Genomic DNA, 26,368 nt, shown 5'->3' on the forward strand with positions numbered 1-26,368 from the left:
GACCACTTTATCTGTGATGGCAACATCCCTCTCCCTTCTCTGCTTTCTTTCATTCTTACCTTTCCAATTTTTCTTCATAGCACATGTTTCTGTGCTTGTCTATTATTTTCTCTCCACTACAAAATAATCTCCATTTGGGCAGGACTTTCCTTGTTCTGTTTAATTCCTGATACCCAGAACAATGCCTGGTAAATAGGTGCTCACTGAATATGTGTTGAATGAATAAATAAAACAACAGGTTCAATCCACCCATTTTTTTCAGCCACAGATCAATAAAGAGGGTGGGCTTATCTCACCATTTCATAAGGTCTAGAACTTGTCTTTCTGCAGCAATCCTCAAAAATCCTTGATATTGGCCCATTTGACATGACCAATCTTTTGTCTTGGTTTTCATTTCAATACTCCAATTTTCCAGCTGGCATTAGAGCTGGGGCCTGAGCCCAGTGGCTTTGCTCCACACCTGGACCTTGTCAGTTTCCCTTTCCCCAAACTGCTCTGGGACCTGTGTGGCCTAATTAGCTTTGCAAATTGATGCTATCTTTCTGATTGAATACTGCGGCTGCCAACACCATCCCTCACTTCCCTGTTGCCATAGTATCCATCGGATTTTTATATCTTCTTTGAACTCTGTAGTCTGAAGTATTATGCAATTACCGTTGGGATCCTCTGGCTAGGATTTTAATCCTACCAATCCTGATTTTCTTTTCTTCCTGAGTAGTCTTCATTGCTGGGGTTTTAGAATAATTTGTTCTTCACCACTTGAGTTTAATAGGTTATCAGGAAATGAATATTGCCCTCTAAATAACAAGATACTTCTCTATTTCAGGGCTACACACAGATCCTTCATTCCTCGTCAGATCTTCACCTATCATTTGCCAAAATATGAGTTACACCGTGTTACTTTTCTGTTCAAAACCTTCCTAAATTTCCTATCTCCCACAGAGTAAACGCCCACTTAGAATGTTTTATACAGCTCTGTATCAGCATTTTCAGACTTTAGCATGCATCTGAATCACCTGGGAATTTTCTTAGACTGAGATTTACATTGAGAAGGACTTAGGTGGGGCCCAGGAGTCTGCATTTCTAACAAGCTCCCAAGAGATGCTGATGTTGCTAGTTCACAGGATTATGCTGTAAGGAACAAGGGCCTATATGATATGCCTTCTCCCCTACCACCTGGCTCTCTAATTCTCAGACTTTGTTATACTTCTGATATTATACCTTATTCCGGAGTTACACTAGCCTCCTTCACAGTCTTAAAACATCCAGGCATGCTCTCACCTCAGGGTCTTTGCATTGGCTGACCCTCTGTCTGAAAACATGTCACCCAGATATACAACTCTTTCTCTCTCTCCAACCTGCTTCACATCTTTATTCCAATGTCATTTTCTTAAGCCTTCTCTGGCCATCTGATCTAACAAGGCAGACCATCTCCCTCATGTCCCCCCCTTCTCCCTCTCCTACTTTTTCTCCTTAACACTTACCACTATTGAAATACAACATTTTTAAATTTATTTTGTTTATTGTCTGCCTCCTCCATTAGAATGTGAACTCTGTGAAGGCATTTTGCTTTCATTTATGTTTACTCCAGCGACCAAAATACTGGCTGATACACAGGAAGTGCTCAATAAATGATTGCTGAATGAATGCACTAAAAATTTCAGTTATATTTTTCATATACATTTTTTCTGCTTACACAAAAAGTCCTGGGAAAAGGAAGACAGAATCAAATTTGTTCTAGTTTAATTAGGTTAGTTGATACAGGTGAATGTCTCCCAAGAATAGCATATCAGAACTCATTTACTTAATCCTCATTTATACAGCTTTCTTTGATACGAGCAGAACAATGTTAGAAGGGATAAAGCTCTACCTTCAAGTAAGAGAAACTTAATGAGACTAGTAGCACAATTAAGAACAAACACAACCTGAGACATTAATGGTATCTATTTAAAGTTATAATTAGATTGCAAGGTTTGTTTGCACAGTGATGCTGGCTTTCCTGGAAGGCAGTTACTATATATACGAATTCTTGTCAAAGACACTGTAGAAGAAGTTTGGCCTTTTGTGAAAAATTGACCTAGAAGACCTCTAAAGTCTTTTCTGGCTGAACAAATTAGAAACCAATGCTAGAGAAGAGGAAGCTGCTGTGTGAGATGTGCAAGACTAGAGGCTAAAGTAAGAATCTACAATGACATTTCCTGTTTTATAGTTCTCAATCTTACAGACTCCTAGTGAGCTTTAGCAGGTGAGAAGGTAATATATTGGTTTTTGGTTGGTTGGTTTTGTGTTTTAAGAGAAGCCGGCCAAGACCTTGCAAACTGAACCAACATGCATTTCGTTATTATCTTTTTTTTTTTTTTTGGTCTAATCAATTTTCAGCTGTCTCTGATTTTGACTGAAAGAATATGTACAACAAGCAAATTTCACTTTGATATCTTCCATTATGAATTCATAAGAATATTCTTCACTGCCACTCTAGCAAATCAGAAAACTAAATAAATGTGGTATAATACTAGGTGACATGATTTGCAGTTTTAAACTCATAAGCCTTCTTTATCAGTAGACTATCAGGGAACAGAAATTGTTCCCTACTTCTTTTATTAATTATCCTTTTCATTATGCTACAATTTTCACTTAACCTTAGAAGATAATTAATAATAAAGCTTTGTAGTTACAAATTGTTCGCCTTTACATTCTTTCAGGTAATCTTAAGGATCATTTTATGAACTTATGGCTCTAAATATACTATTTATTGATGCTTCCACAGATATATATATATATATATATGGACAAAAAACATATGAAGTAGGAATTCTTATCAACATGATGAAATCCTGGGGCCCACAGATTTTAAGTAAGTAGTTACGTTTACACATTTTAGTGTAAAAAATGAACTGTATTCAAGCCCGGGTTGAAATGCCTTTTGCAGGTTTTAATTCCCACACTGTGACCATTTTACAGATGAGTGAGTGAGTCTTAGAGAAGCTAAGTGATTTGCCCAAAGTTGTATACCTAAGAACTGGAAGAACCAGGAAAGAAAACCAGATAGTTTCCCCCCTGCCCCGGCCTCCCTAGTTCCTTCTGTTCTTCATAATAGACTATTTTTTTAATGTATGACATTTAATAACAGCATTAGAAACACTAACCCATGTCGAAAGATGATGGAATGGCTACATATTTAAAGAAAAAGAAGTGGCAAAACCTACAGAAGAATTCTAAATTACTAATAAACTAAATTCTAAATAACTAAATTTCTTAGCACATAATGCAAACTTATCAATAGCCTAGTATAAAACACTTTTATTTCATAGAATCTCATATTGAAATTTTCTCAGGGTGGGTATTTATAATTTCTTTTTACATATCCACAAATGTCAAATTAAATTCTACATGGTTAAAAGACACAAAGGTAAAAAAGAAAAGAAACAGAAAATGTAGGAAACTATATGTACAGGCTTTGAAAAGTAGAGGTTTTCTTAAGCAATCCTGAAGACCTTGGAAGATATATATTACATATATATATATATATGTATATATATATGTAATCTTAACACATACATGAGTATTTAAAGATTCTACATGACATTTGATATTCCATACCCTTATGATTTATTTTTTATTTTGGAAATGCTAGGATATAGGAAGTGTACCCAGTTTGCATTACTACAAAGAATATAAGGTATATCGGCTGTGTGTATACGTGTGTGTGTGTCTGTGTAAGAACACAAGAATGAAGCAAGACCTTATCTACATGTGTCGACTTGACTGGCTACCTCTGAAATTTACAAGAGTCTCTTAAGGTCTCACTATTTTGACTCCGCATACTCTTACCCAATCCCTATACATCAGCTATAGTGACCTTCTTGAAAGGTAATAATCACAATATTCCCTTATATTAGTAGCATTTTTTGCCATTCAAAGAGAATCCAGATTCCTAACTAAGGGCCACAAGGTCTTTCATGATCCATCCCCTGCCTACTAACCTCCTTCCATGTTCTTTTATTGGACATGTTCCAGTTCATGTTGATTTTCAATGGGTTTCTTTTTTTTTTTTTTTAAGATTTTACTTATTTATTCGATAGAGATAGAGACAGCCAGCGAGAGAGGGAACACAAGCAGGGGGAGTGGGAGAGGAAGAAGCAGGCTCACAGCGGAAGAGCCTGATGTGGGGCTCGATCCCATAACGCCGGGATCACGCCCTGAGCCGAAGGCAGACGCTTAACCGCTGTGCCACCCAGGCGCCCCTCAATGGGTTTCTTGAATGTACTTTCAGGCTCCTGCCGAGGCTATGCTTGGTTTGGATGCCCTGTCACCCTCTCTTCTACACGAACAGCTCCTGACCAGGCAGGTCATCACTAATATCTTATCTCCTCAGGGAACCATACTTGATCACTGTTCTGCAAGAAGACGTTCTCTTTAATTGCTGTAAGAGCACCTGAGTTATTTTTTCCACAGCACTTATCACGATTTAAATCATTTTATTTGATCACATATTTTAATTTTCTTTTCTCACCAGACTCTATATTTCATAGATCCAGTGAACATTTCTCTGTGGTGGAGTTATCTACAGTTTCTCCATCAGTGCCTGGTACATAATTGGCACTTAGCAAATATTGTATGAAAAAATGCATAAATAAATGATGAGTGAGTGAATATGTATTTTTTAAAATAGTTTTTGAGAATCTGTATGTCTGCATGGAGAAAAAAATGAATTTTCTCTGGAATGATATGGTATAGAAAGAGGTTATAAAGTGTGGAGAGCTTTGGCTTCTAAAATGGAATAGAAATATAAACTATGAATACATTCATCCCAAAGAAAAAAAATTCCTCTTAACAATTAACATGAAGGAAAGTAACTCTCCCCAAAATAACTTAGTATTCTTATTCTGAGATTTAAGTTCATTCACATTCTACGAGTACCTAGTAAAGCTTAAAATGTCTACCCTCCCATCTCCTCCAGACAACATATAGGTCCACTCACTCACCCACTCTCACCCACCCATCCTCCCAGTAATTATTGAACTTCTAGAAGCCAGTGGATTTTAGGATCAATACTTGGGTATTGGGAAACTGGGGTTAATGTAATAAGGGTGAAGGAGTTGGAGGCCATTGCTAACATTTCAAGGAATTCACATCCTAAAGCATCATTAGGACTTAGAAAGAGGTTCGTATCAGCATCATCAGTTTTTAAAATAATGATGTCAACTAGACTGACTCTAGGAAACCATAATAGCAGCAGCAGATAAAGGACATCATATGAAAAGGCACAGAATAATGCTAGAGCCTGTGTCAGAATATATTTAATAGCCATCAAAACACTCTCCAACATAGTATTAATAAGTTTACCTTTTTGAACAAGGAACTCAGACATGGGGTCCAAATTATTCTGCTGTGGAAGGTTACAGAGAAAAATGTATACCACCTTTGTTGCTGTAATTGACATTCATTCATTCATCCCACACTTATTTATTGAACGTCAACCATTGTGATTTTCACCGCGCTAGCCAATGGGATAATTTTAAACAAAAATCATTCAGTTGTCTCATGCAGAATGATAGGACTTGAGGAAGAAAGAATTACTTCTGTATACGTGTTTATAAACCACAGCCCAGAATAAAAACTAGCTTCATGTTTTACACGAAGGAATGCTTCGTAAGCCTTTTTTTTCCTCTGATAAAATAACTTCTAAATGATGGTTATTTAAAATAAGATAGATAGAAATAAAGATTTTCACTTTTGAAATAGAAATAGACATTTGCAGAAACCTTATTTGTTGACAAGATTAACTTTTACCTACCACATAATCATAAATAAAGATAAGGTTTTCATCTAAAAATAAAAGCAGTATAGAAAATACCCCAAGTCATTTGAAAGAATTGAATAACCCTAATGATATTTGGAATGGGATTTGTAAAAACCTTTTCAGTCTTTATGTGCATAAGTCCCTGACCCATTTGGAACAAAATACTAGCTCATGTTTTCTAGCTTTGGAATTCCACTGGAAACAGATCCATTAGACACAGCACAGAAGGCTGTGAATTCCCTCTGCTTAAGCACTCTGGCAACTCAAAAATCTTCTTTAAATCAATAGGAGGTATAATTTAATTGCAAACTGTATGTCAAAGTTAAAATTTCAAAAAAGAAAATAAAAACAATCTCAATGTAGCGATATGGGAGACAAAATAGTAGACTATGAATGAAGAACAATGACCAGTACCTTTTGAATGCCTGCTTGGGATTCCAGAACGTTATTCTCTGATCCATTGCTTCTGTTGATCATCCGCCACATTTGGGAATACATGCTGTCCCTTTCAAAAGGATTCATTCCCTTCATTCGGACATGTTCATATACTGCAGAGTCCAGTACTGTGCCGTAAGGGATGTCTGTTTGCTTGGAAAGGTCCTGGAGAGATCTTCGTTATTAGGAGAGAAAAGAGACACAAGAAAAGAGTACTGAATATTTTCAACTATAAATAAAGTTATAAGCAGCAGAGAATAATATATGTAAATATAGATGTCAAACTGCTTTTCTTATTTTGTGGTTTCTTAACATTAAAATGTAATATATAAGGAGAATTGCTGTTAGAGTGTATGACACATGAATCATTAGAAGACAAAATCATTACTGAAAGAAAAATGAAAATTTCTAATGGTAAGGCAATGCTTTTTTTTGGTGAACCTTCACTGTGAAAAAAAAAAAACAAAACCAAAACTAAATCTAACAATCGCATCAAAGCAAAAACAAATTAAATTAGATTGCTGATAATCTTATAATCATTTAGTTTAAAAAAATCTATATGTTATAAACTCTAAGCCTATGTTCTTTTAGGTGGCAATGCTTACATATTTTTAAAAATAATTACATTTTGCATAAACAGCATATTTTGAGGTCAAGTGTACACTTAAAAATTAGTATTTATGTTAGTCACTATTTAACAAGTGGCTACCACATACACGCCAGCAACTGACATACATTATTCTCCCAGCAATGCCCCATTTCTCAGAAATATTTCACCCATTTTATAGATGAGAAAACTCAGGTTGAGAGTATAAGGCATTTGCTCAGTGTGGCACAGTCAGTGAGGCTTCAAAGGCTATAGTATTTTTACTGCAAGATGCTGCCTCTTATTTCTATATTTCTTTTGCTATATTTAACTTTGTGTGTGTGCACATGCATGTATGTGTCTGTGGGTGAAAGAGAGAGAAAGAGAGGGGGAGAGAGAGAGACGTCTATTTGTATTCAGATAGAATAAAATTCATGCTTCTGGAAAGCTGAATATATTTTCAGCTTTCTCTCCTACAGAATAATGATCAGGATTTTCACATCGATCTTTGAGTTACAGATAGTGTCTACTTGTCCTAGGTTATTCATCTCAAATTGGTGGTCAATTTCCTTACATTTAAGTTTCTGAGCCACTCTATACTTTCTAACTCGGAGAGCCGATTCCTGCTGCACTGAAGCTCATTTGAGTTCGTGTAGGTGCTCAACTCTAATGACTGAGGTTTAAGAACAAATACGTGTCTGTGGCATGCTGTTCAAAATTAGACGCCGGCATATTCGAGCTCACTAACCTCTGAAACACGATACCATATTTTGAACAAGAATAATCACAGCCCTCCACAACCATGGGTCATGAATCTCATGTTATGTATACCTCTCACCTTTTGGTCTGTTTCTAGATGGAGTTTGCTAATGATTTCCTGGAGGCCTTTGCAAACAACACTAGCATTGGGCAAGGGTATTGGGAATACTCTTGCAGGTCACCAGTTTCCATCATGTGCAAACTGTATTGCAAACAATAAATTATGGGCTGTGTTTGCTAGAGGAGTATTCGTGCCAATTTCTAATGGTAACTTTCAGCAACATTTAATCTACATTTTATTGAGTTTTAGGTTGTTGATGTGTATCATTTACTCTACGGACACCACCCTGATAATTCCTTTTTGTTCTGTACTTCTGCATAAAATGATGCATCTAAAAATGACTATTTCCAAGGAAAAATTTACTGGAATATTCTACAACTATTAAACTAATTCTGTCATTTATAAAAAAAATAAAGGGACAGTATGAAGGATAATTGAGGGCGAAGGCTAGGGTACAACCTCATAGGAGAGTAACAGGGCATTTGCTCCTGGGACATCCCATAATTATCGTGTTAACAGTATAGCAATAAGACTTGTTTTCCAAGACCATGTACTTCTCACTGACTACTGTTTCCAGTAGTATGAGTGAAACTATTCAAAACATTAACATTTTAACATATTTCCCACCGTTTAGTGGAGGATGCTCTAAAGTGGTAACACAGGAAAAAGAAATGAAACATTTCAATACAGGTTATAACAGCAACAGCAAATAGCAATTTGTTCAGTACCTATAAGTACAAGGACCTATGCTAGGTAGTTGTATGGAGCTTGCACCTTCTAGAAACAGAAGGTCTCATGGCTGGAGAAGGCCATGTCACAGTTCATCAGAGACCCTCCCAGGATAGGAGTGACCACCAGCTGCTTAGAAGGTTCAGCAATCAATCTTTGTTATAATTCTCAGAAGCTTTCAATTTGGTGGTGGTGAGATCATAATCTAAAATGTTTGTATGCCCATACTGAAATATATAATTTGTTTGCCAAAATAGTCATACCAAGAAAATACCATTAAATAAATTAACACTCCCTCTTAGCTTTTCATGAAAAGAAAATTGAAATCAAATATTAGGATCATTAATATAATCAGGTTTCTGTGGCATTACATCACCTTCAATATCAGCTTTACAACTTGAATATAGAATTGTAATACAAACAGGTTTGTTGGTGAAATTGATTTGTACACAATAAAAATTTTAAAGGAATTTCTTAATATATTGCCTATGTGAAATTCCTGTTGTCAGAAAAAAAAATTATTTTCAACACACTTCAAATTTAGAATAGCAGAGCATTTTGGAACTTAGAACAAAGGCATATTCCCTCTAGCTTCATTTCTGATATCAAGTTCAGCTTATAAATTTGCCTTGAGATATGCTTGCAATAAAAATTACAGCTTGTCTGATTCCGCATCGTTCCATTATAGTGCACTGAGATAGCACCAAAGGTGACAAAAATGAAATGAAGCAACATGAAGTGAGCGCAAACAGTTTATTACAGGAAGTCTAAGCTGTTTTAGGAGCCCGACACAGAAAGATAGTGACCATTTTATGTGGTCATTTTGTTATCTTCATGCTAGTAAGATTTTAGAGTAATATCAGCAGAAATGGTATGGCGTGTAGCATGAACCCTTAAAAGAAATCTGGTAAATTATTCTACAAGTGGTAATCCTAAAAAAATTGTACCTGAAGTTCAACATCTGAGTATTGTTTAGATTTGCCAAATCATTGTTTTAAATGTAAAATAATTTTAAAATAATTAATAAGTACCTGATATACAGATTAATTTACCACGGCTACTGTTGTCATTTCATTCTTAACAATTGACAATGCATACCCAGGCCACAGAGGAAGTGGGAAAATCTAGAGCATTCTAGAAAAGAGTTAACTTGGAATATACTCATACTACTATATTCCATTTCTCCACTTAATCTCACACAACTCACATTTACCCACATAAAACTCAGCAAATGGTCACTCCGCAGGTCTGTTATACCTGAATCCTCTCCCAACCCCACACGCCCACTCATGCACACAAAATTAAAAACAAACAAACAAACACAAAAATGAGGGTCTATAGTTCTAAATGGTGAATAATAAAAGAAAGCAAATGGTTTGCCACTCTAATCAGCCTTGTTTTCCCATCATCTTTTCAAAATTCTACTTTTATTTCTCCTGGTGTCCGATACTACTAGCAACCCATGGATACTAAAGAACACTGAGAGCTGATAGGTAAGTGATATTTACTTATTTGCATGAACATTACATGTACTTAGGACCTGTAATTTAGGGCACTTCTGTGAAGTCAATTTCAGGAATTTGGGTGGATCTAGGCTGATTGCAAACTCTTTCCATAAGAAAGATAAACACTTAAAACCCTTCAAGCATAGAAGATTAATTTTGATACATGTGATACTCTGATATTAGATATTTGTGATTGCAGTAGCTCTGACATTGGGTCAGTTAGATTTTAAACTTGAGCAGATAGATTATTTATGAGCAGTGTGATGTTAACCCCTATTAACCTGAATTTCCTCAACTATAAATGGGGAGAGTAAGAGTGACTAAGGGTGAGTACAAGAGGACCTGTCATGTCAGCATTCAACCAACTTATCTATTGCTTTATTTTTGTTTTATTTTAATAATTTTAAAAAAATTTATTTATTTATTTATTTAAAGATTTTATTTATTTATTTGACAGAGATAGAGACAGCCAGTGAGAGAGGGAACACAAGCAGGGGGCGTGGGAGAAGAAGAAGCAGGCTCCTAGCGGAGGAGCCCGACGTGGGGCTCGATCCCAGAATGCCGGGATCACGCCCTGAGCCGAAGGCAGATGCTTAACCACTGTGCCACCCAGGCGCCCCAAAAAAGATTTATTTATTTTAGTGAGACGGAGAGAGGGGAAGGGAGAGAGCATGAGCGGGAGAGGCAGAGGAAGAGGGAGATCTGAGATTCCCTGCTTAGCATGGCGCGGGACTTGGGCCTTGATCTCAAGACCCTGAGATCATGACCTGAGCTGAAACCAAGCGTCGGATGCTCAACCGACTGTGCTACCCAGGCACCCCTCTATTGTTTTATATGGAGATTATTATTATAATGATCCATATCCTAATAATGCCCTACTTAATAATTTCTAATGGATTTTGGTATGTGGCAGGATGACCTCTTTATATCGTTGAAGAGGAGATTCATGAACTGGGGAAGAATTAGAGTTTCATTTCCTTTCCAAGTACAAGATTTTATAAATCTTTGATACTGAATTGTCATAACTTTGAACGTGTTGCTACTTAATTACATTTTTAAAATTGTGAACTAATTAAAAATCCAATGCCTCTCCCCTTTGTAGTGAACTTTCACTCATATTTCTACCTCTTTTTCTTTAACAAGAGAATAGATCTTACCCATATAAACTTTAAAATAACACTTACAAATCTCTCTTTTCCATCTTCATTTTCAACATTTGAGCTTGGTTTCGTGAAATGCTCACCAACAAACAGCTTCCAGCTCTAACTCTGGGGAATTGTAAGTCTAGTCCCATTTTTAATGGAATAGGACAAGTCAATTTAAGTTATCACATCAGAAGGAATTTTTCTTCAGGGTGAAAAAAAATGGAACGCGGTCGATAGGGTGGGTGTTAAATGCTACAGGCAAAGGGGCTGACTGTGGAAGAGAGACAAACAAGTGGGGACATAAAAACAGTGGCTTCTAACTCAGTTCAGGTTTTTTTCTCCGGCAGTTTCTTCCTCTGGATGCTGATATCAGCAGCTACCAAAGGAGAAGATATTGGTCCAGCTCTAAGAGCCCATCAGTAAGCACATTAAAAGCCCGCCTGTGCCCACTGCTGTTCACTGGTGGTAGCAGCTGAGAGCTTGGAGAATTCAGAGGCAGGTTTTCCAGAAAAAAAAAAAAAAGTGCTCCAAAATTTAAAACTTAAAAGAACAACTAATATGCCAAATAAAGATCCACTAGACTGAGATTTAGTGTCATTGAGACCTAAGAAGAAGAGATAAGTATTGCAAAGTGGACTGAGGTGTTTAGGTAAAGCAGGCCTGCCTCTGAGAGGTACAGCCAATAGCCAGCACTGGGCAACCTCTTAGTTTCTACAAATCTGGGCTTTGAAAATGCCAAGATTTGAATTTCAATTCTTGGACAAGTTATTTAATTTTCTCTAAATTGCAATACATTTCCCTATTAAATAGGGAAAATAATAATTTTGTAATAAGGTATGTGGAGGTTTGATGTGGATTGATACAAGACACTTACCTTAGTACTTAACACTTCATAAGTGCTCCATTACTGGTATTTTATTATTGTTTATCTATTATCACTACTACCACTATTACTCTTATTATGATTACTGTTATGCTCTGTTGTAATTTTTGGAATTGCCATATCCTTATTTTCCCCACCAATTAAATTCATTTCAGATTCCACACCCATGGCCTTTCTAAGTCCCCATCTCATCTAATCTTTCATCAACTTCTATATATTTTACTTCCTGAATCTTACAAATCTCTCACTACCTTTGTCCTCTCATTGCTAATACTTTCATCTTTTCTATCTAGAGAACTCTTTATTTTTTTAAAAGATTTCATTTATTTATTTCAGAGAGACAGAGAGAGAGAGTGCAGCAGGAGGAGGGACAGAGGGAGAGGGAGAGAGAGCATCCCAAGCAGATTCCATGGTAATCCTGAAGTCTGACGAGGGGCTCAATCCCAGGACCCTGAGGTCATGATATGAGAGGAAATCAAGAGTCGGACACTTAACCGACTGAGCCATCCAGGCACCCCTACAGACTTATTTCTAAATCTTGTCCCTATCTCTATTCTCACCCCCCTCTAATCCATCCTCCACACCACAGCTGAAGTGTTCTTTCTGATATATAAGTCTGATCCTATCCCTGTCTTATTTAAATTCTTCCTATATACCCCATTGCCCTTAGAAAAAATCTCCCAACTCCATAGCACTCAATAGCCTTCCAAAATTTGGCCTAAAATTTTTTTCTATTCTCAGAAACACACTTTTGCCTCATTCATACTCCCATTATAGGACAAACAGACCATTTCATCATTCCTTGCTTGATAAGCATTTGCTCTGCACAAGGTATCTCCTTGTCTACCTGGTGAATTCTTTCCCTTCACGGTCAAGGTCAAACTCAACTGCCTCTTTAGTGCTCTTCTAACACTTAGAATATGTTCACATTTTAGCATTCTGTTATGAAATTTTACTTCTTTGTTTAACTCATTAGAATACATGTTGTTGATCCCCATAATTTTTCTTTAAATTCATCCTTGAAACTCAGAACCTAGCCCAGGGTCTGGAAAATAGCAGTCAATGAGGCTCACGTATTTTGGCTACTCATTTTTACTAGAAACATGCTTTCATCTTGGAAAGGCAGCATTCCCATTAAACTAGCATCGCATAAAAATGGGATTTTTATTATATATTACCAGCCATTCTGTGGGTGACTAACCATGGCCAGCAGTATTTTGCAGTTTAAAAAAACAACAACTAATTTTTAAGGGAGCTTTGGAAATTTCCCCTGTAACAAAATCAGCTGCAAAAGCTTTATCAGACTACCAGTGAATTGCTTAACAAGACATTTTGCCATGTATGTAAAATAAATAAATTCAGAGGCAAGGCAAATAAAAAAGAAAACCCAAACAAATAGAACTGAAATAAAGTATGTGGAAAAGCTAAAGTTATAATCCATAGTTCTGGTACACATAGGACCTGGTACAAAGTAGAATGTCTGTTCCTGAAAGGGATACTTGTCAAAGCATTGTGGAAACGGAGCTAATAAGTAGTGGTTCGTTTGATAAGTGATTTCTGACTAAAATTTCAGAAGCAAGCTGAAATGGTTAAGAAAACTGCTCAACTAATTCTGCTAACCGAAATGATTAAAAAATAAAAAAGAACTCATGATTTTAGTAGCTAGGGAAGAGATAAGCACTGGAACAAGGAAAGAATAGTCACCTTTGGTAATACTGAGTATTATTACCAAAAACTAAATTAATTTTTTTCTCTCCAGGGTTGAGTGTTTACATAAAGAGGAAGGAGAATGTGTATGTTCTCCTTATAAGAGAATGGACCACAGAAAGGCTTTCCATTTTCCTATCTGCGGTCTGGCCAATGGCCACTTGTGCTCTGAGAAACCACATTCCGCATTTTAGTCGCTCCTTCTCCTCAGTGAAGTTTTCCAGACCCTCTCAGACACAGGTTTATACAGAAAATCTGATGAAATATAAGGGTATCAAGGGTCAAGGATGGGGCAAGCAAGACTAACGTTTCTTCATGTCAGAAGACAGTTTGGATTGCCGACGGCTCAGTCCCTACTGGAGACACAGTGAGAGCTTCTTAAGTGCATGAGGGGTGCCGCTACTTACTGAAAACAGGCTCAGAGACGAGGTTAAGGGTCTTTGGCCCAGTAATGTTAACTTCCTTCTTTTAAAAAGATTAAGATCAAAGTCATGTTAGTGGAAGAAATACGGTTTTCTCATTAAAGATTAGATTGTATAGCCTAAAAGTATAATTTGTGGGGCAGGGTGATTCAGAAAGAACTCAGGCACAGCAATATCTGGTGGAGCAGTAAAGTGGGTCTTCCTTCCTCTCAAAGTGCCAGAGTTTCTTCCTTCTCAAGACGCAGAAGCTGAAATTCTGAGGTCAACAAATTTGAATGACACCAGGGAAGGCAGAGGGCTAGGATTTTTTACTTGTGGACACAAGGAGAGTTTCCCAAGGGAGGCCCCCTAGGACAGAGAGGGTGCTTCATAAGAGGGGCTGTATGAGGACCGAAGAGGAATGAGGATTTACAGAGGAGGGTCAGAGGATAAGGGTGGCTCCATGTGGGACATTCAAATAAGGTCCGAATGGTGGTCTTTGCTTGTCTCTCTGTTCTGTCCCCTCTGTGCTCCTGTCCTACACACCTCACCTGCCCTCAAACCTGCCCTTATGGGCCTCAACAGAGTAAATTAGATAAAAAACAGCTTCAGGTCTTTGTGCTGTGAACTTCTTTAGAATATTTATTTGATCTTTACTTTTAAGAACTACTTATTTATTTTATTTACTTAGGTGTTGAGTTGTGTAAGTTTTTAAATATATTTTGGCTATTAACCCCTTATCAGGTAGATCCTGTGCGAGTATCTTCTCCCATTCTGTAGGTTGTCTTTTGTTTTGTTGATGGTTTCCTTTGCTGTGAGAAAGCTTTTTCTTTTGGAATAGTCCCAATGGTTTAATTTTGCTTTTGTTTTCCTTGCCTGAGGAGACATTTAGAAAAATGTTTCTATGGCTGATGTTTCAAGTGTGCTTGGTCTAGAAAAAGCGTAGTAGTCCTCATGAAGAGGACACTTCTCCTTCTGAATGCTGTCCCTGCATGGTAGATTGCTGAGATGACTCTCAAGTCTTTCCTGAGAGATTGAGAAATATTTCCTGCACCTTCTCCCTCACAGAGTAGTCAGGGGCAACCCCATCTGCCATGCACTATAGATAAGATGGTCACAGGTAACACTGGAAATTCATATAAAATAGATGCCATTGATAAAGATGGTCATCGTGAACTACTTAAGGGAACATTCTCCTGCACTTGAAGAGATATGCATTCCGTGCACATTTAAAAGTTGATTTGGTTTGTGGATATGATAGGTCATTTTAGAGACGGCAAAGGAGGATGGAAACACTCTGTCTTTTTTATTGCTTTTAGGCATAATTAAAAAAAATGAGTGTTAAATTCTCTCCAAAATGACAATGCTATACAGATGTGAGAAAATATGGAAAATCTGGTTGGCTTCTCTGACTTGCTGACCCACATTATAAGCTAGGAACTAATTTGGTCACATCATGAATTCTGAATCCCGACATGTGAAAGACACTGTATTTTTCTACCTGCTGACAGAATTGTCATTTTTCACCCTGCTCTCTACCTTAAATAGTTTATTAGTTAACTAAAGTAGCCTTTCATGATACATATAGATATTGATGTATACACTAATTAAGCAAACTCTATTACAAAAGGCCCCAGTATTCTTTAAATTCAATTACCCTGCAATAATTTGTGTAAGGTAGAAAGTATGTGCAGTGTTTTCCTGAGATACTATGAAAAAGATGCAATATTTATTTACCCCAGGTCACTATGAACAAATATGGAACTATCCTAAATTTGTATGGTCAGCATATCATAATGTCACCGTTGACTATCAGCTGATTGTAAAATTTATGTTAAGATGATATCCTCAAATAATCCAATGGACTTCAATAGAACAGATTTTTATGTTCTAACATCATTGAAAATATAGGAAAGACCTGACTAATTCCCATAAATTTCCCTGAGGATCAACACATTTCTAAATGGTGTTAAGAAAGAACCCTAATAAAATCATAACATCAGAGAATTTGGAAGAGTTCCTGGAGGTATCGCATAATTCGATGATATATCTTAAGGTATAAAAGCCGGCCTCCAAAACGGACCTTATTCTTCTTCCTTAGGCACTTTACTGACTTAGAAAACTTAACGCCAGGAAGCTCTTATTCATGCCTAACCGAAAACTCGCCTACTTCTCATAAGCCTCTCATTTTCTTCTCAGTGAAAATGGACACTAGCTACTCGTCACCTCCAGTACAATATTTCTTTATATAATAAAATACTTCTTCGTTTTCATCCTGTAGCTTTTCCTTGTTGAGTTTAACACTAAATTCCTGTAGTTCTTACCCACAGGATCTATTGCTCACTTTTTTACATTGTTATTAGCTAAGGCATCTTTTCCTTTTCTATGGTAATTTTTGTGTAACTTATGGACCTTATAAATAGGTCATAATAGTGCTTAAAAAGCCCTAACAACTTTTACACTACTAGGTGACTTTGGCCATTTTCTTCATAAACACCAACATTATATTTCAAATTTGTAATGGACAGATGATTCATTCTGAAACTGTCTTCACCTCCAGTTTTAAATTATTATAGATACATACACAAACAGACACACAGACACACAGTTTTTTTCCATCTCTGAGTGAATTATTACATATTTGTCCCTGTTAAGCTTCGTCTCACTTATGATCACCTTGTTTAATTTGCCAAGGTCTTTATGAATTCTTGCAGTGTGGTTCTAGTCAATAATCACCCCTACTCAATATAAAGTAATCTGCATGTTTAATAAGCTCACTCCCTATTCTATACTTCAAATCAACACCGAAAATGTTCATTAGAACCAGGGCCAGTGCTGACTTATGGGAAAAACTTTATTCAATATACCCTCCAAGGCTGACATTGAACCATTGATCATAACTTCACATACAGCCTGCTAACAAGCTGTGATACAATAATACATAATACTACTACACGAAAAATGACCCAAATAAAATACGATGTAGATTCAAATGAGGAATCGATAGTAATTTGCATTTTTTTTTGCTGTTATAAGTTCTTTTATTTTTTTTAAAGATTTTATTTATTTATTTGACAGAGATAGAGACAGCCAGCGAGAGAGGGAACACAAGCAGGGGGAGTGGGAGAGGAAGAAGCAGGCTCATAGCGGAGGAGCCTGATGTGGGGCTCGATCCCCTAACGCCAGGATCACGCCCTGAGCCGAAGGCAGACGCTTAACCGCTGTGCCACCCAGGCGCCCCTGTAAGTTCTTTTAAGGAGCTCAAAAACTTTAATCACATTATCAAATTATTCATAGTGGAAAGAAATAACTGAAGAGAAAGAAGTGACCAGGAATAACAGCAGGGCAAATTTAATAGCCTATTTGAAGGCCCAGTAGAACACTACTGTCAAAGTAAGGTGGAAGGGCATTGTTTCAGGGAGGATTCTAATGAATCCATCTAAAAACAAAGATCCTGGCTCTTCATAACACAGAGCAGGAGACCAGGTTTCTACTGATAACTTAAATTTCCCAAATACGAAATATATTTTCTTTCTTCCCAGTGCAGTAGGACTGTGGATCTCTCCAAAGAATTTTAAAAAAAATCATTTAGAGAAATTATGCTTTATTCCCAATTAGGTATATTTCTTTTTTGAAAAATTTCGACTAAATGTATACATAAAATGCATGTCCTTATGTCCGCAGTCAGGCCTTATTAATAGTCATTCAGATTATAAATGCCCAAAATGTTTTGGAAAGGTCCCCCCACCCCCCTCCCAACCCCTGCCCCATTCAGCAGCAATCCTGAGGATTCTGCAGCATTGGTCTGAGAAAATGGCAATCTTCATCTGAAAAAACCACCCAGGAAGCCACCCGCAGATCTGTTCTTTATCTTCTCCATGACATGCCATGATCTGGGGCATCTGGCAATTTTTAAACTTTGTGTTTAGGTTAAAAGATCAGGGTTTGAGAAACAGGGGGTGTAGTAGGGGTGTGTGTAGTGAATGTGTGTGTGTGTGCGTGTGTAGGAGTGGAGGAGAAAGTCATTAAAAATAAATTGACTATCTTTAGATGACAGGAACTTGCAGAACAACTAAGAGGATCAGAGAACTAATGGGGTCAAACAGACACTTAGCAGAGGGTGGGGGTCAGCACATCAAGATTGCTGGTGTGATGGAGAGGACAGAGAAAGAAAGGTGACACAAGAGAAACAGAAAGAAAGAAAAAAAAGAAGATACGGCAAACCAAGAGTTTCCTTTCAGTTCTGCCTTACAATCTAGGATTTCTTTTGTAAGAAGAATATGTGAATGTATTTTCATCTGTTATTTCAGACTTCGTTTAATAAGATACCTCATTCGTGTAGTTGATAGAGAATTGTACAGATGAAGGGACATTGAAAATAACTTTCAAACTGTGGAACAAATATTTGTGCAGCGAGAGGAGGAATGGATCACATTTTTAAAGACAGAAAGCTAAAGTACAAAGTGGTTTAAAGAAACAAACTGAGGGCTTCAGAGGGGAGGCGGGTGGGGGATTGGGATAGGCCGGTGATGGGTAGTAAGGAGGGCACGTATTGCATAGTGCACTGGGTATTATATGCAAATAGTGAATCATGGAACATTGCATCAACATCTGGGGATGTACTGTATGGTGACTAATATAACAAAATAAAAATTAAAAAAAAAAACAAAACAACTTGCCTTATTCTTTAATAGCAAGAACGAGGCTTGAACCCTTGAACTAGCAGGTCTCCAGTCTCCTTCAGCAGCATTCTACCCTACAGCCCTGCCTGCCGATCCCACTGTCACTATTTCTCTCATGTATTCTTCCTACATTAGTTTCACAAAAACATGCCGCATACTCAAACCAGCTCTTCTGAAATGACTCAACCAAGTACTCCTGAGTATAGGGTTTTTATCGTATCCACATACTTTTGGTAGATAGAATTTATTCATTCAGCTGATTTCAGGTAAGGAAGGAAAACAAGAAATAGAGAGGAGACAGGAATTTATACTTTCAAGTTCTTAATAGGTTTCTGGGTTGAGATGATGAAGCCTGGGAAGAAAGAACGAGGGAAGGACTTGACTTGCTTAGAATAATTGCTTGTCTAGAAGAAGATCATGTTAGGGGTTGTGGGCACTTATTAGTTTGGCAAAGTTTTCATCTCGGTGAGCTCAGTGTAAATAAGAGTCTATAGCAATGTTAGCACAAATAAAGTGGGAGACAACTTTTAATTAAATGCTCACTGAAGGGTGACTTTGAAAAACTCTGAGAGTTTTAATTTTTTTTCAAAAAGAGAAAATCATGGTCTATAATATCTAGATGGCTATATGTTTATAAAACATCCATCCCTGTAGTACTTAAGTGCTTTGGCAAGTAAGCCATTTCAACACCGAACAATGCAGAGGAAGATGAATGTCTTCCTCTCTGTAGAATCTGTGTACTCTGGAGCTAAGTCTATACAATTCTGTACTAAACTGAAACATAAAAGTGGTATGAATCAAGCCCAGCTCACTTCAGCGACCTTGATTTTGGCTGTTCCTTATTAATAAAGTGTGCAATTCCCTGCTGAGAGCTATGAAGTAGCCTCCCCCTGGAAGCCCGAAGTGGGTGAGACACTAAGAAAACCTCGATGACATACCATTTGGGGCTCCTTCTCTTATTCCGGAATAACGGCACACAAAAATGGCTTTCATATTTCTTCCTGATTTGTTATGAGGTACATAAACAAATCGTGAGGTTCCACAGTCTCAGGCTAGATTCTAAGAAACCGCCTTTCTGGTTCATTATTCAGTGAATATTTACCTGTAACCAGCTATGCACTCAGTAAGTTACACAATGTGCTGTGCTGATGCAAAGGTGATACAAGCATGCTCAAGAATACACATTTTAAGTGAGAAGGTAAAACAAGCAGAGTACTGCCCCAGCACAGGGGTGCGTGTAATTCAGGGTGTAAGCTGGGCAGAGGCAAAGTGGTTTAAAAAAAAAAAAGAGGGAGACACTGAATCTAGTTATGAACACTGTGGGGACGGCGACACGGAGGCAGCAGTTTCTGAGCTGTGCTAGAAGAGGGCCAAGTAAAGAGGAGTTAAGAGAGAAAACTTGCCTGACAAACACATGTCCTGACCCAGGGTCAGTGCAGTCACCATGAGTAGCAGCTTGACCGTAGTGATACTTAATGAAGCTAAGGTGAGACAACAGTGAGTTATTCAGCCAAGTCCTTATTTATATTTACATTTGGATAAGGCTCCCTGACAGCCAGTGTTATTTATTTTTTTTCTTAACATTTGGGGGCTTGGAGGATTAAATGGCGAGACAAGAAGACAACACCCAGGAAGCTGGACCGTGAGGGTGGGCCATGGCTGCTATGCCTGAAGGAATGCAGCAACAACAAGGAACTCTGAGGCCTAGCTAGGGGTCCAGGGGGAAGGAAAAATTGAGTGTATGGAATTGTGGAAAAACAGTAAAAATGATAGTGATGGGCACCACGGAAAAGGGTGGAGGGAAGAACAGTCCAAGGAATCCACATGAGCTCCTAGAGAACAAGCAGAAAAATGGAAGCAAATGTAGGGTGTATCCTGGCACTGTGCTGTTATTTATGTCTCTTTCTTTCCCATTTATCCTTTACATTAAACCTATGAAGTTGAACCCATTATCTTTTTACCCTTAGGGAAAATAAGGCTTAAAATGCTTATGGAAAATGACAAGATCATTCCACTAATAAGTGGCAAAGGATTTGAATGCAGATTTATTTAAATGCATGGTCTCCTGTGCCTGTTTCTAGGATACCACGTAACTTAGAAATATCTGAAATTAACTTAGCTAAATATAATTCAGCCATTGATTCTTTCCTGCAGAACTCTTTATTTTTCAGAAAACTTATAGTGACCCTTGTGGTTTTCATTCACTCATTTATTCATTTGTTTATTTATTTTGTTTGATAAAGTTTCAGTGTATTTGCTAATTGTACATGCATGATATGGTCCACTGATTAAGACAAGGCTTCTGGTGCCAGATTGCCTGGATTTACTATCCTAGCTTTTGGTTTATCATCTTCACAATGGAGATGAAAATAATATATCTCTCATGGGGCTATTAGGAATTAAATGAGAAAATCTAAGCAAAGCATTTAGGAAAGTGTCTGTCATATAGCAAGCACCCAGTAATGTTAGCTGCTGTTATTAATACTACGTACCAGGCATTCGGGGACACACTACGGGCACAAATATGAATATGGCATAGCTCTTGCCTTTGAAGAATTTATACTCTCAAAGAGAAGACACACATGTAATGGCTAATTGTGCTTGTGCAAACAGGTGATGCCAGAAGAGAAGGGAGTTCTAGGTCATTTCAGGGAAAGGGAACAGCATGTAAACTCCACGGAAGTATGAAATGCCCTCCAAGAGTGGCTTAACTGGAGCACGAACAAGTGTGAGAATGGACTGCAGCTGGTACCAGTAGAGAAATGAGGCTGGGTCAGCTTTTGAAGGGTTCAATATGCTTGGCTACGTATGGAGTTGCACTTTATTTTGATTGGATGTGGTAATAATGGAGGTTTCCAAGCCAATTTTAAGGATGGAGGAAGGTAACCATCTGGACTCCGCACTCTGGATCATAAGCTTGAATGAGAAGAGAATGGGATAGAGGGGAATAATAGTTGAAGTACGAGAAAAGAGAATAAGAAGTGTGAAACAGTAGGCGGAGAGACTTGGGATCCTGGTCATTTCATGCCAGAGAAATGAAAACATATCTATACAAAAACAGAAATGCACATAAATGCCCTTAGCGACTTTATTTGTAATAGCTAAAAACTTGGAGTCAACCAAAATTCTACGCAATAGATAAACTGTTAAGCAAACTGGTACATCAGTACCGGAGATCACTAGTCGGCAATAAAAAGCAATGAACTATTCACGCATGCAGCAACTTGAATAGATCTCAAGGGTGTTACGCTGAGAGGGAGATAAAAGGGCTATTTCAAAGGCCACATACTGTATGATTCAACTTATATAGCACTCTTGAAAGATTAAAAATCACAGGAAGAGAGGACATATTAGTTATTATTAGGGTTTGGGGATAGTGGGGAAGAAGGAGTGAGTGTAGAATGAAGATTTTTGTAATAGTAGGATAGTTCTACAACTATTGCAGTGGTGGTGATACATTCTGTACATGTAATAAAATGGCATTGAAGTATTTGCATACATTGTATCCATGTCAATTCCCTTGATTTGATATTGTATTATAATTACTTAAGATGTAACCATGGGGGGAAACTAGGTGAAGGGTACATGGGACCTCACTATGTTATATCTTCACAACTTCCTGTGTATATATAATTACTTCAAAATAAACTGTTAAAAAAAGCTTGTTTAAATATTACTAGAACCTATTGCAATATGATAAGCTATGGATTATTAATTCTTTGTCCTTCAAAAATTATGGCATTTTCCTATTTTCTCAGTGTAGCCCTGTATTACTTTGAAAATGCATTAAATTTACTAAAAATAAGTCTGACTTATTTTTTGATGGCTTAAAGCTAAAAATAATAACAGGCAGGATAAAAATCCATGAATAGCAGACATGGAGATGCAACTTTTCTGTAAAACTGCCTCTGAAAAGTGATCCAATCAGAGTGATTTCTAGAATTTTCTCACACTAGTAACTCTCTTCTTCCCTGTTTAGTTATGAGGTAGTCAACCACATTTTCTACTTAAAACTCTTGAAAAATAAACTAAGCAATATTCTTGCATCTGCTCTAAATGTAACTGTTAACCTAGAGATACAAAGTTTCTCAAGCCACATTTCTCTTGAAACAAGAAGATATGTGGTTCGGGTTTTATATTAAATAGAAACCTACTAGTTTCCATATACTTCTACATCTTTCCTCTCCCACCCAAGTCTGTGCCACAGATAAAGCTGTCTTTCTTCAATGATGTCACTCTCCATTATTGCTGGGAAACATTCTAAATTCTTCAACAAGCTTTATTATGCTCTTCAGGATTGGGTTCCACTTTTCTTTTCTATTTCATTTCCTGCCACTCTTACATCACCCATCTCAATTCAGGAAGGAAATTAACAGATTTTGATCATCTGCCCTTTGCTAGACACTATCCTAGGAATTTCATACCTCTCTTGCTTTTGTCAATATTCTCCAGTAAGCCACCCCTTCAGTCTTTTGAAATTCTCTTTCAAGATCAAACTCTCAGATGATACCTCTGTGATGCCTGATAGCTTTTCTTCCTTTCTCCTTCCCCTCTTCTCCAAGTGATTGAATTAAATCCCTCCTTTCCTATGTTCACACAGCATTTCACAAATAAATTTATCATACTTCCTATGTCATCAAATTCTACACCCCTATGTCTCTAACTAAATTGTGACTCAGGGATAATATCTAAATATCTTTTTAGACTCAATACCTAATATGATGTTTAAATATATCTATTCAGTTGAATTAAATGAATAAAGGGAATATATTTATTTAGTTTTTATAGTTAGAAATACCTCCATTTCCAAAAAGAAGGATTGTAATGATCTCTTTGGATAGTAACTTGCTAAAGATAGTTACATAGTTTTGTGAGGGCAAAGGAAGGAAAGAAAGAATTTCGTTAGAGAGCACCTGCCAGTTCTACCATTCTCTCTGTACCCAGACCTGGTGACAGACTTAGACTTCTAAGCTAGCTCATAGTCTATTGTGTGGCACTGAGAAAAACAAATGCTCAGTATGTTTTTTCTTTTCCAAATGTGAGCAAATGTGGATAAAAATGTCCTGTTATTAGTATGCTAAGGAAAAAGGAGACTTCTCCAGTGACAGGATAGAATATGGATCTCTTTTTGCATCTACTTGGAAAGAAATTTATCCTAAATTAGTTTATTCAGTGACTACATGAAGTCAAAATTTGTTTAGTCCAACCTCAAACATAATGGTGAACGAATGTTTCAAACATAAAAATATGGTGGGATTTTGGGATCCCTTCAAATAGACCCAAGCTTACTTATAGCCCCAGGAATTGAAAGACCTCAAGTTTCACCACTGAAGACCAATCTGATTCTAAAGTTATTAATGACTATAACTGTACAACTGTGATTTCCCTCATAGCTCTTTTCACCTTATATGTGAAAGAAGTGGTTTTTTGAAAATTGCATCACAACAAAAACTAATGGAACTAATGTTCATGATGTTATTACCCAGTGTTTACTCTGAAATTGGCTTCAAAACTTCACATGCTCCATATCACCGTTGCCAATTTTAGCCTGGTTACCAGTAGAAAAAAGTACATTCCATTTGCTAGGTATCTAAAAACAATTAGCTACATGTTGTTACCATTCAATCGCAATGAACAAGTCCAAATATTATTAGAGTCTTGTAGAAATTGCATGCTTTTTCCTTTAGAAATTGAAATGTATACCTCAATATTACCCACCCCAACTGTGTCATCATCTGTCATATGACATCATATCAAGCAGCAGAACATAGTTATTATTGAAGGGGTATAAAATTAAACTTGGGAATTATATTTTCAGGGAAATTTTACTTTCAAAATTTTAATGGCAAGTGCCAACTAGAAGGTTAGATGTGGATAAATACCTAATTTTGAAAAAGGGATAAATTTTGTAAAATGTATTCAGTTCCTCATGAAAAAATCTATCAGATTTCTCTTACCAAAATGTAAGAGTTTCTGTCAACCATCTATCTATTCAGAAGTAGCAGCTTTTCCCCTCTCTCTCACCGACTTCCCTCTATCTCTGTCCCTCTGGGGCTGGAGAAGCAACTTTGAATTTTTGGGAATGAACATGGGGCTGGTGTATGTATGCCAATGACATAGCAAAAATGAGCTGAAAAAGGTGCATCGACAAGCATTACTTCATTTAGTGATGAGCAAACCTTATGAATATAAATGATTAAGGAGAATGATATTGGATGGCCTTGTGGGTTTTGTTTATTCTAAGAAAAATTAAACTTAGAATTTTCCAAGAAAGTTTGACATTAGTGGCAAATGGAACTTTAAAAGTTTCCAAGAAACACTGCTGGTAATTATGTTTACCAATGCAGCTGAGGCATGAAATTAGAAGATATCTTTAAGTTTGGGGAGAGAATCAGGCTTCTCTTAACTCCTTTGGCTCAGATTTTTCCCCTTTCAAAATTAGTCTAGTGATAAGATTAGAAGGAAGGGAGATTTATTATACCCACTGTTGACTTTTAATAATGTGAGCTGCCATTAGAAAGAAGTAATTTTTTTAAGAAATGAAAGCTCAGTTATTGTGGATTGTGGAACTATACTTGTGGGAAACATCATGTGAAATTATGATCTTTTTTTCCATTAGGTTTTACCTTTAGAGAAACCTTATGGATGTAAAATTTGATAGAGGCTTCTGTTCCCACTGCTATTGCATAAAAGTCAAGATACAAACTAATGCTGGCAAAGTTGGTAATGACTAAATAGTTCGGATACACACACTCACCATGAGGTCTGCAACCCCAGGGAAGCAGATTAGGCAAACAAACTGTAAAAACAATCACTAGATAAGGAAAAATTTCAGTGGGTAAGACCATGGATTGTTATCGAATTGACATGGGTTAGACTTCTAGTTCTGACATTATTGGCTATGTGATCTTGAGAATTTAACCTGCAAACTTCTGTTTCTTCACCTACATTATGGGAATAATAGTAATGCCTGTGTTTTCAGGGTGTTTTTCAGGAATAGATGAGATAATACATGAAACATGCTTAATAAATTCATAATAAATTCTTAGCGAATGTTAGTCATGATTTTTATTCCATTAACTATTGTCATTTATTGTGTAAAATCAATTATTTTATTTACTAAATTGTCTTCATGTATTTATATAAAATGTTTCAAAGTCAGATATGAGGTACATTGGTTTTTAGCTTAAGTACATCCAAAATGTGACAAGTTAAAGATAATTGATACAAAGTATATTAGTGAGATATACACTCTTAGTTTTTAAAACTATTTTTCTTAATGTGATTTCTTTTAAAAAAAAAAATTATTTATTTATTATATAGAGAGAAAGAGCACAAGCATGAGGGGCAGAGGGAGAAGGAGAGAAAATCTCAAGAAGACTCCATGCTGAGCATGGAGCAAACCACGGGGCTCAGTCTCATGACCCTGAGATCAGGACCTGATCTGAAACCAAGAGTCAGATGCTTAACCAACTGTACCATCCAGGCGCCCCCTTTTAATGTGATTTCTATTGATTGGATCTGCCAAGTGGTCCTACCCTGAATGGCAGATAACAATTATAGATGTAATTCGCTCATGTTAGGATGTATGCCTACAAAATGTGCCCATATAAAAATCACCTAACTTTTGATATTTATTTCCTCAGACCAAATAAGGATTTGAAACACCCTT

General features: G+C 36.9%; 1 protein-coding gene across 1 annotated transcript in view; it reads right to left on the reverse strand.

Moving 5' to 3' along the window:
* The window catches only part of GRID2 (glutamate ionotropic receptor delta type subunit 2), a 502,073-nt gene that overhangs the window by 77,431 nt on the left and 398,274 nt on the right, over positions 1-26,368 (reverse strand). The window contains exon 11 of the mRNA XM_008707154.2: positions 6,218-6,413. Within this exon, the coding sequence (XP_008705376.1) occupies positions 6,218-6,413 (196 nt within the window). The remainder of the gene's footprint in view (positions 1-6,217; positions 6,414-26,368) is intronic.

This window comes from Ursus maritimus, unplaced genomic scaffold (genome assembly GCF_017311325.1).
Source record: "Ursus maritimus isolate PB19 unplaced genomic scaffold, ASM1731132v1 scaffold_8, whole genome shotgun sequence".
Classification (NCBI taxonomy): Eukaryota; Metazoa; Chordata; class Mammalia; order Carnivora; family Ursidae; genus Ursus; species Ursus maritimus.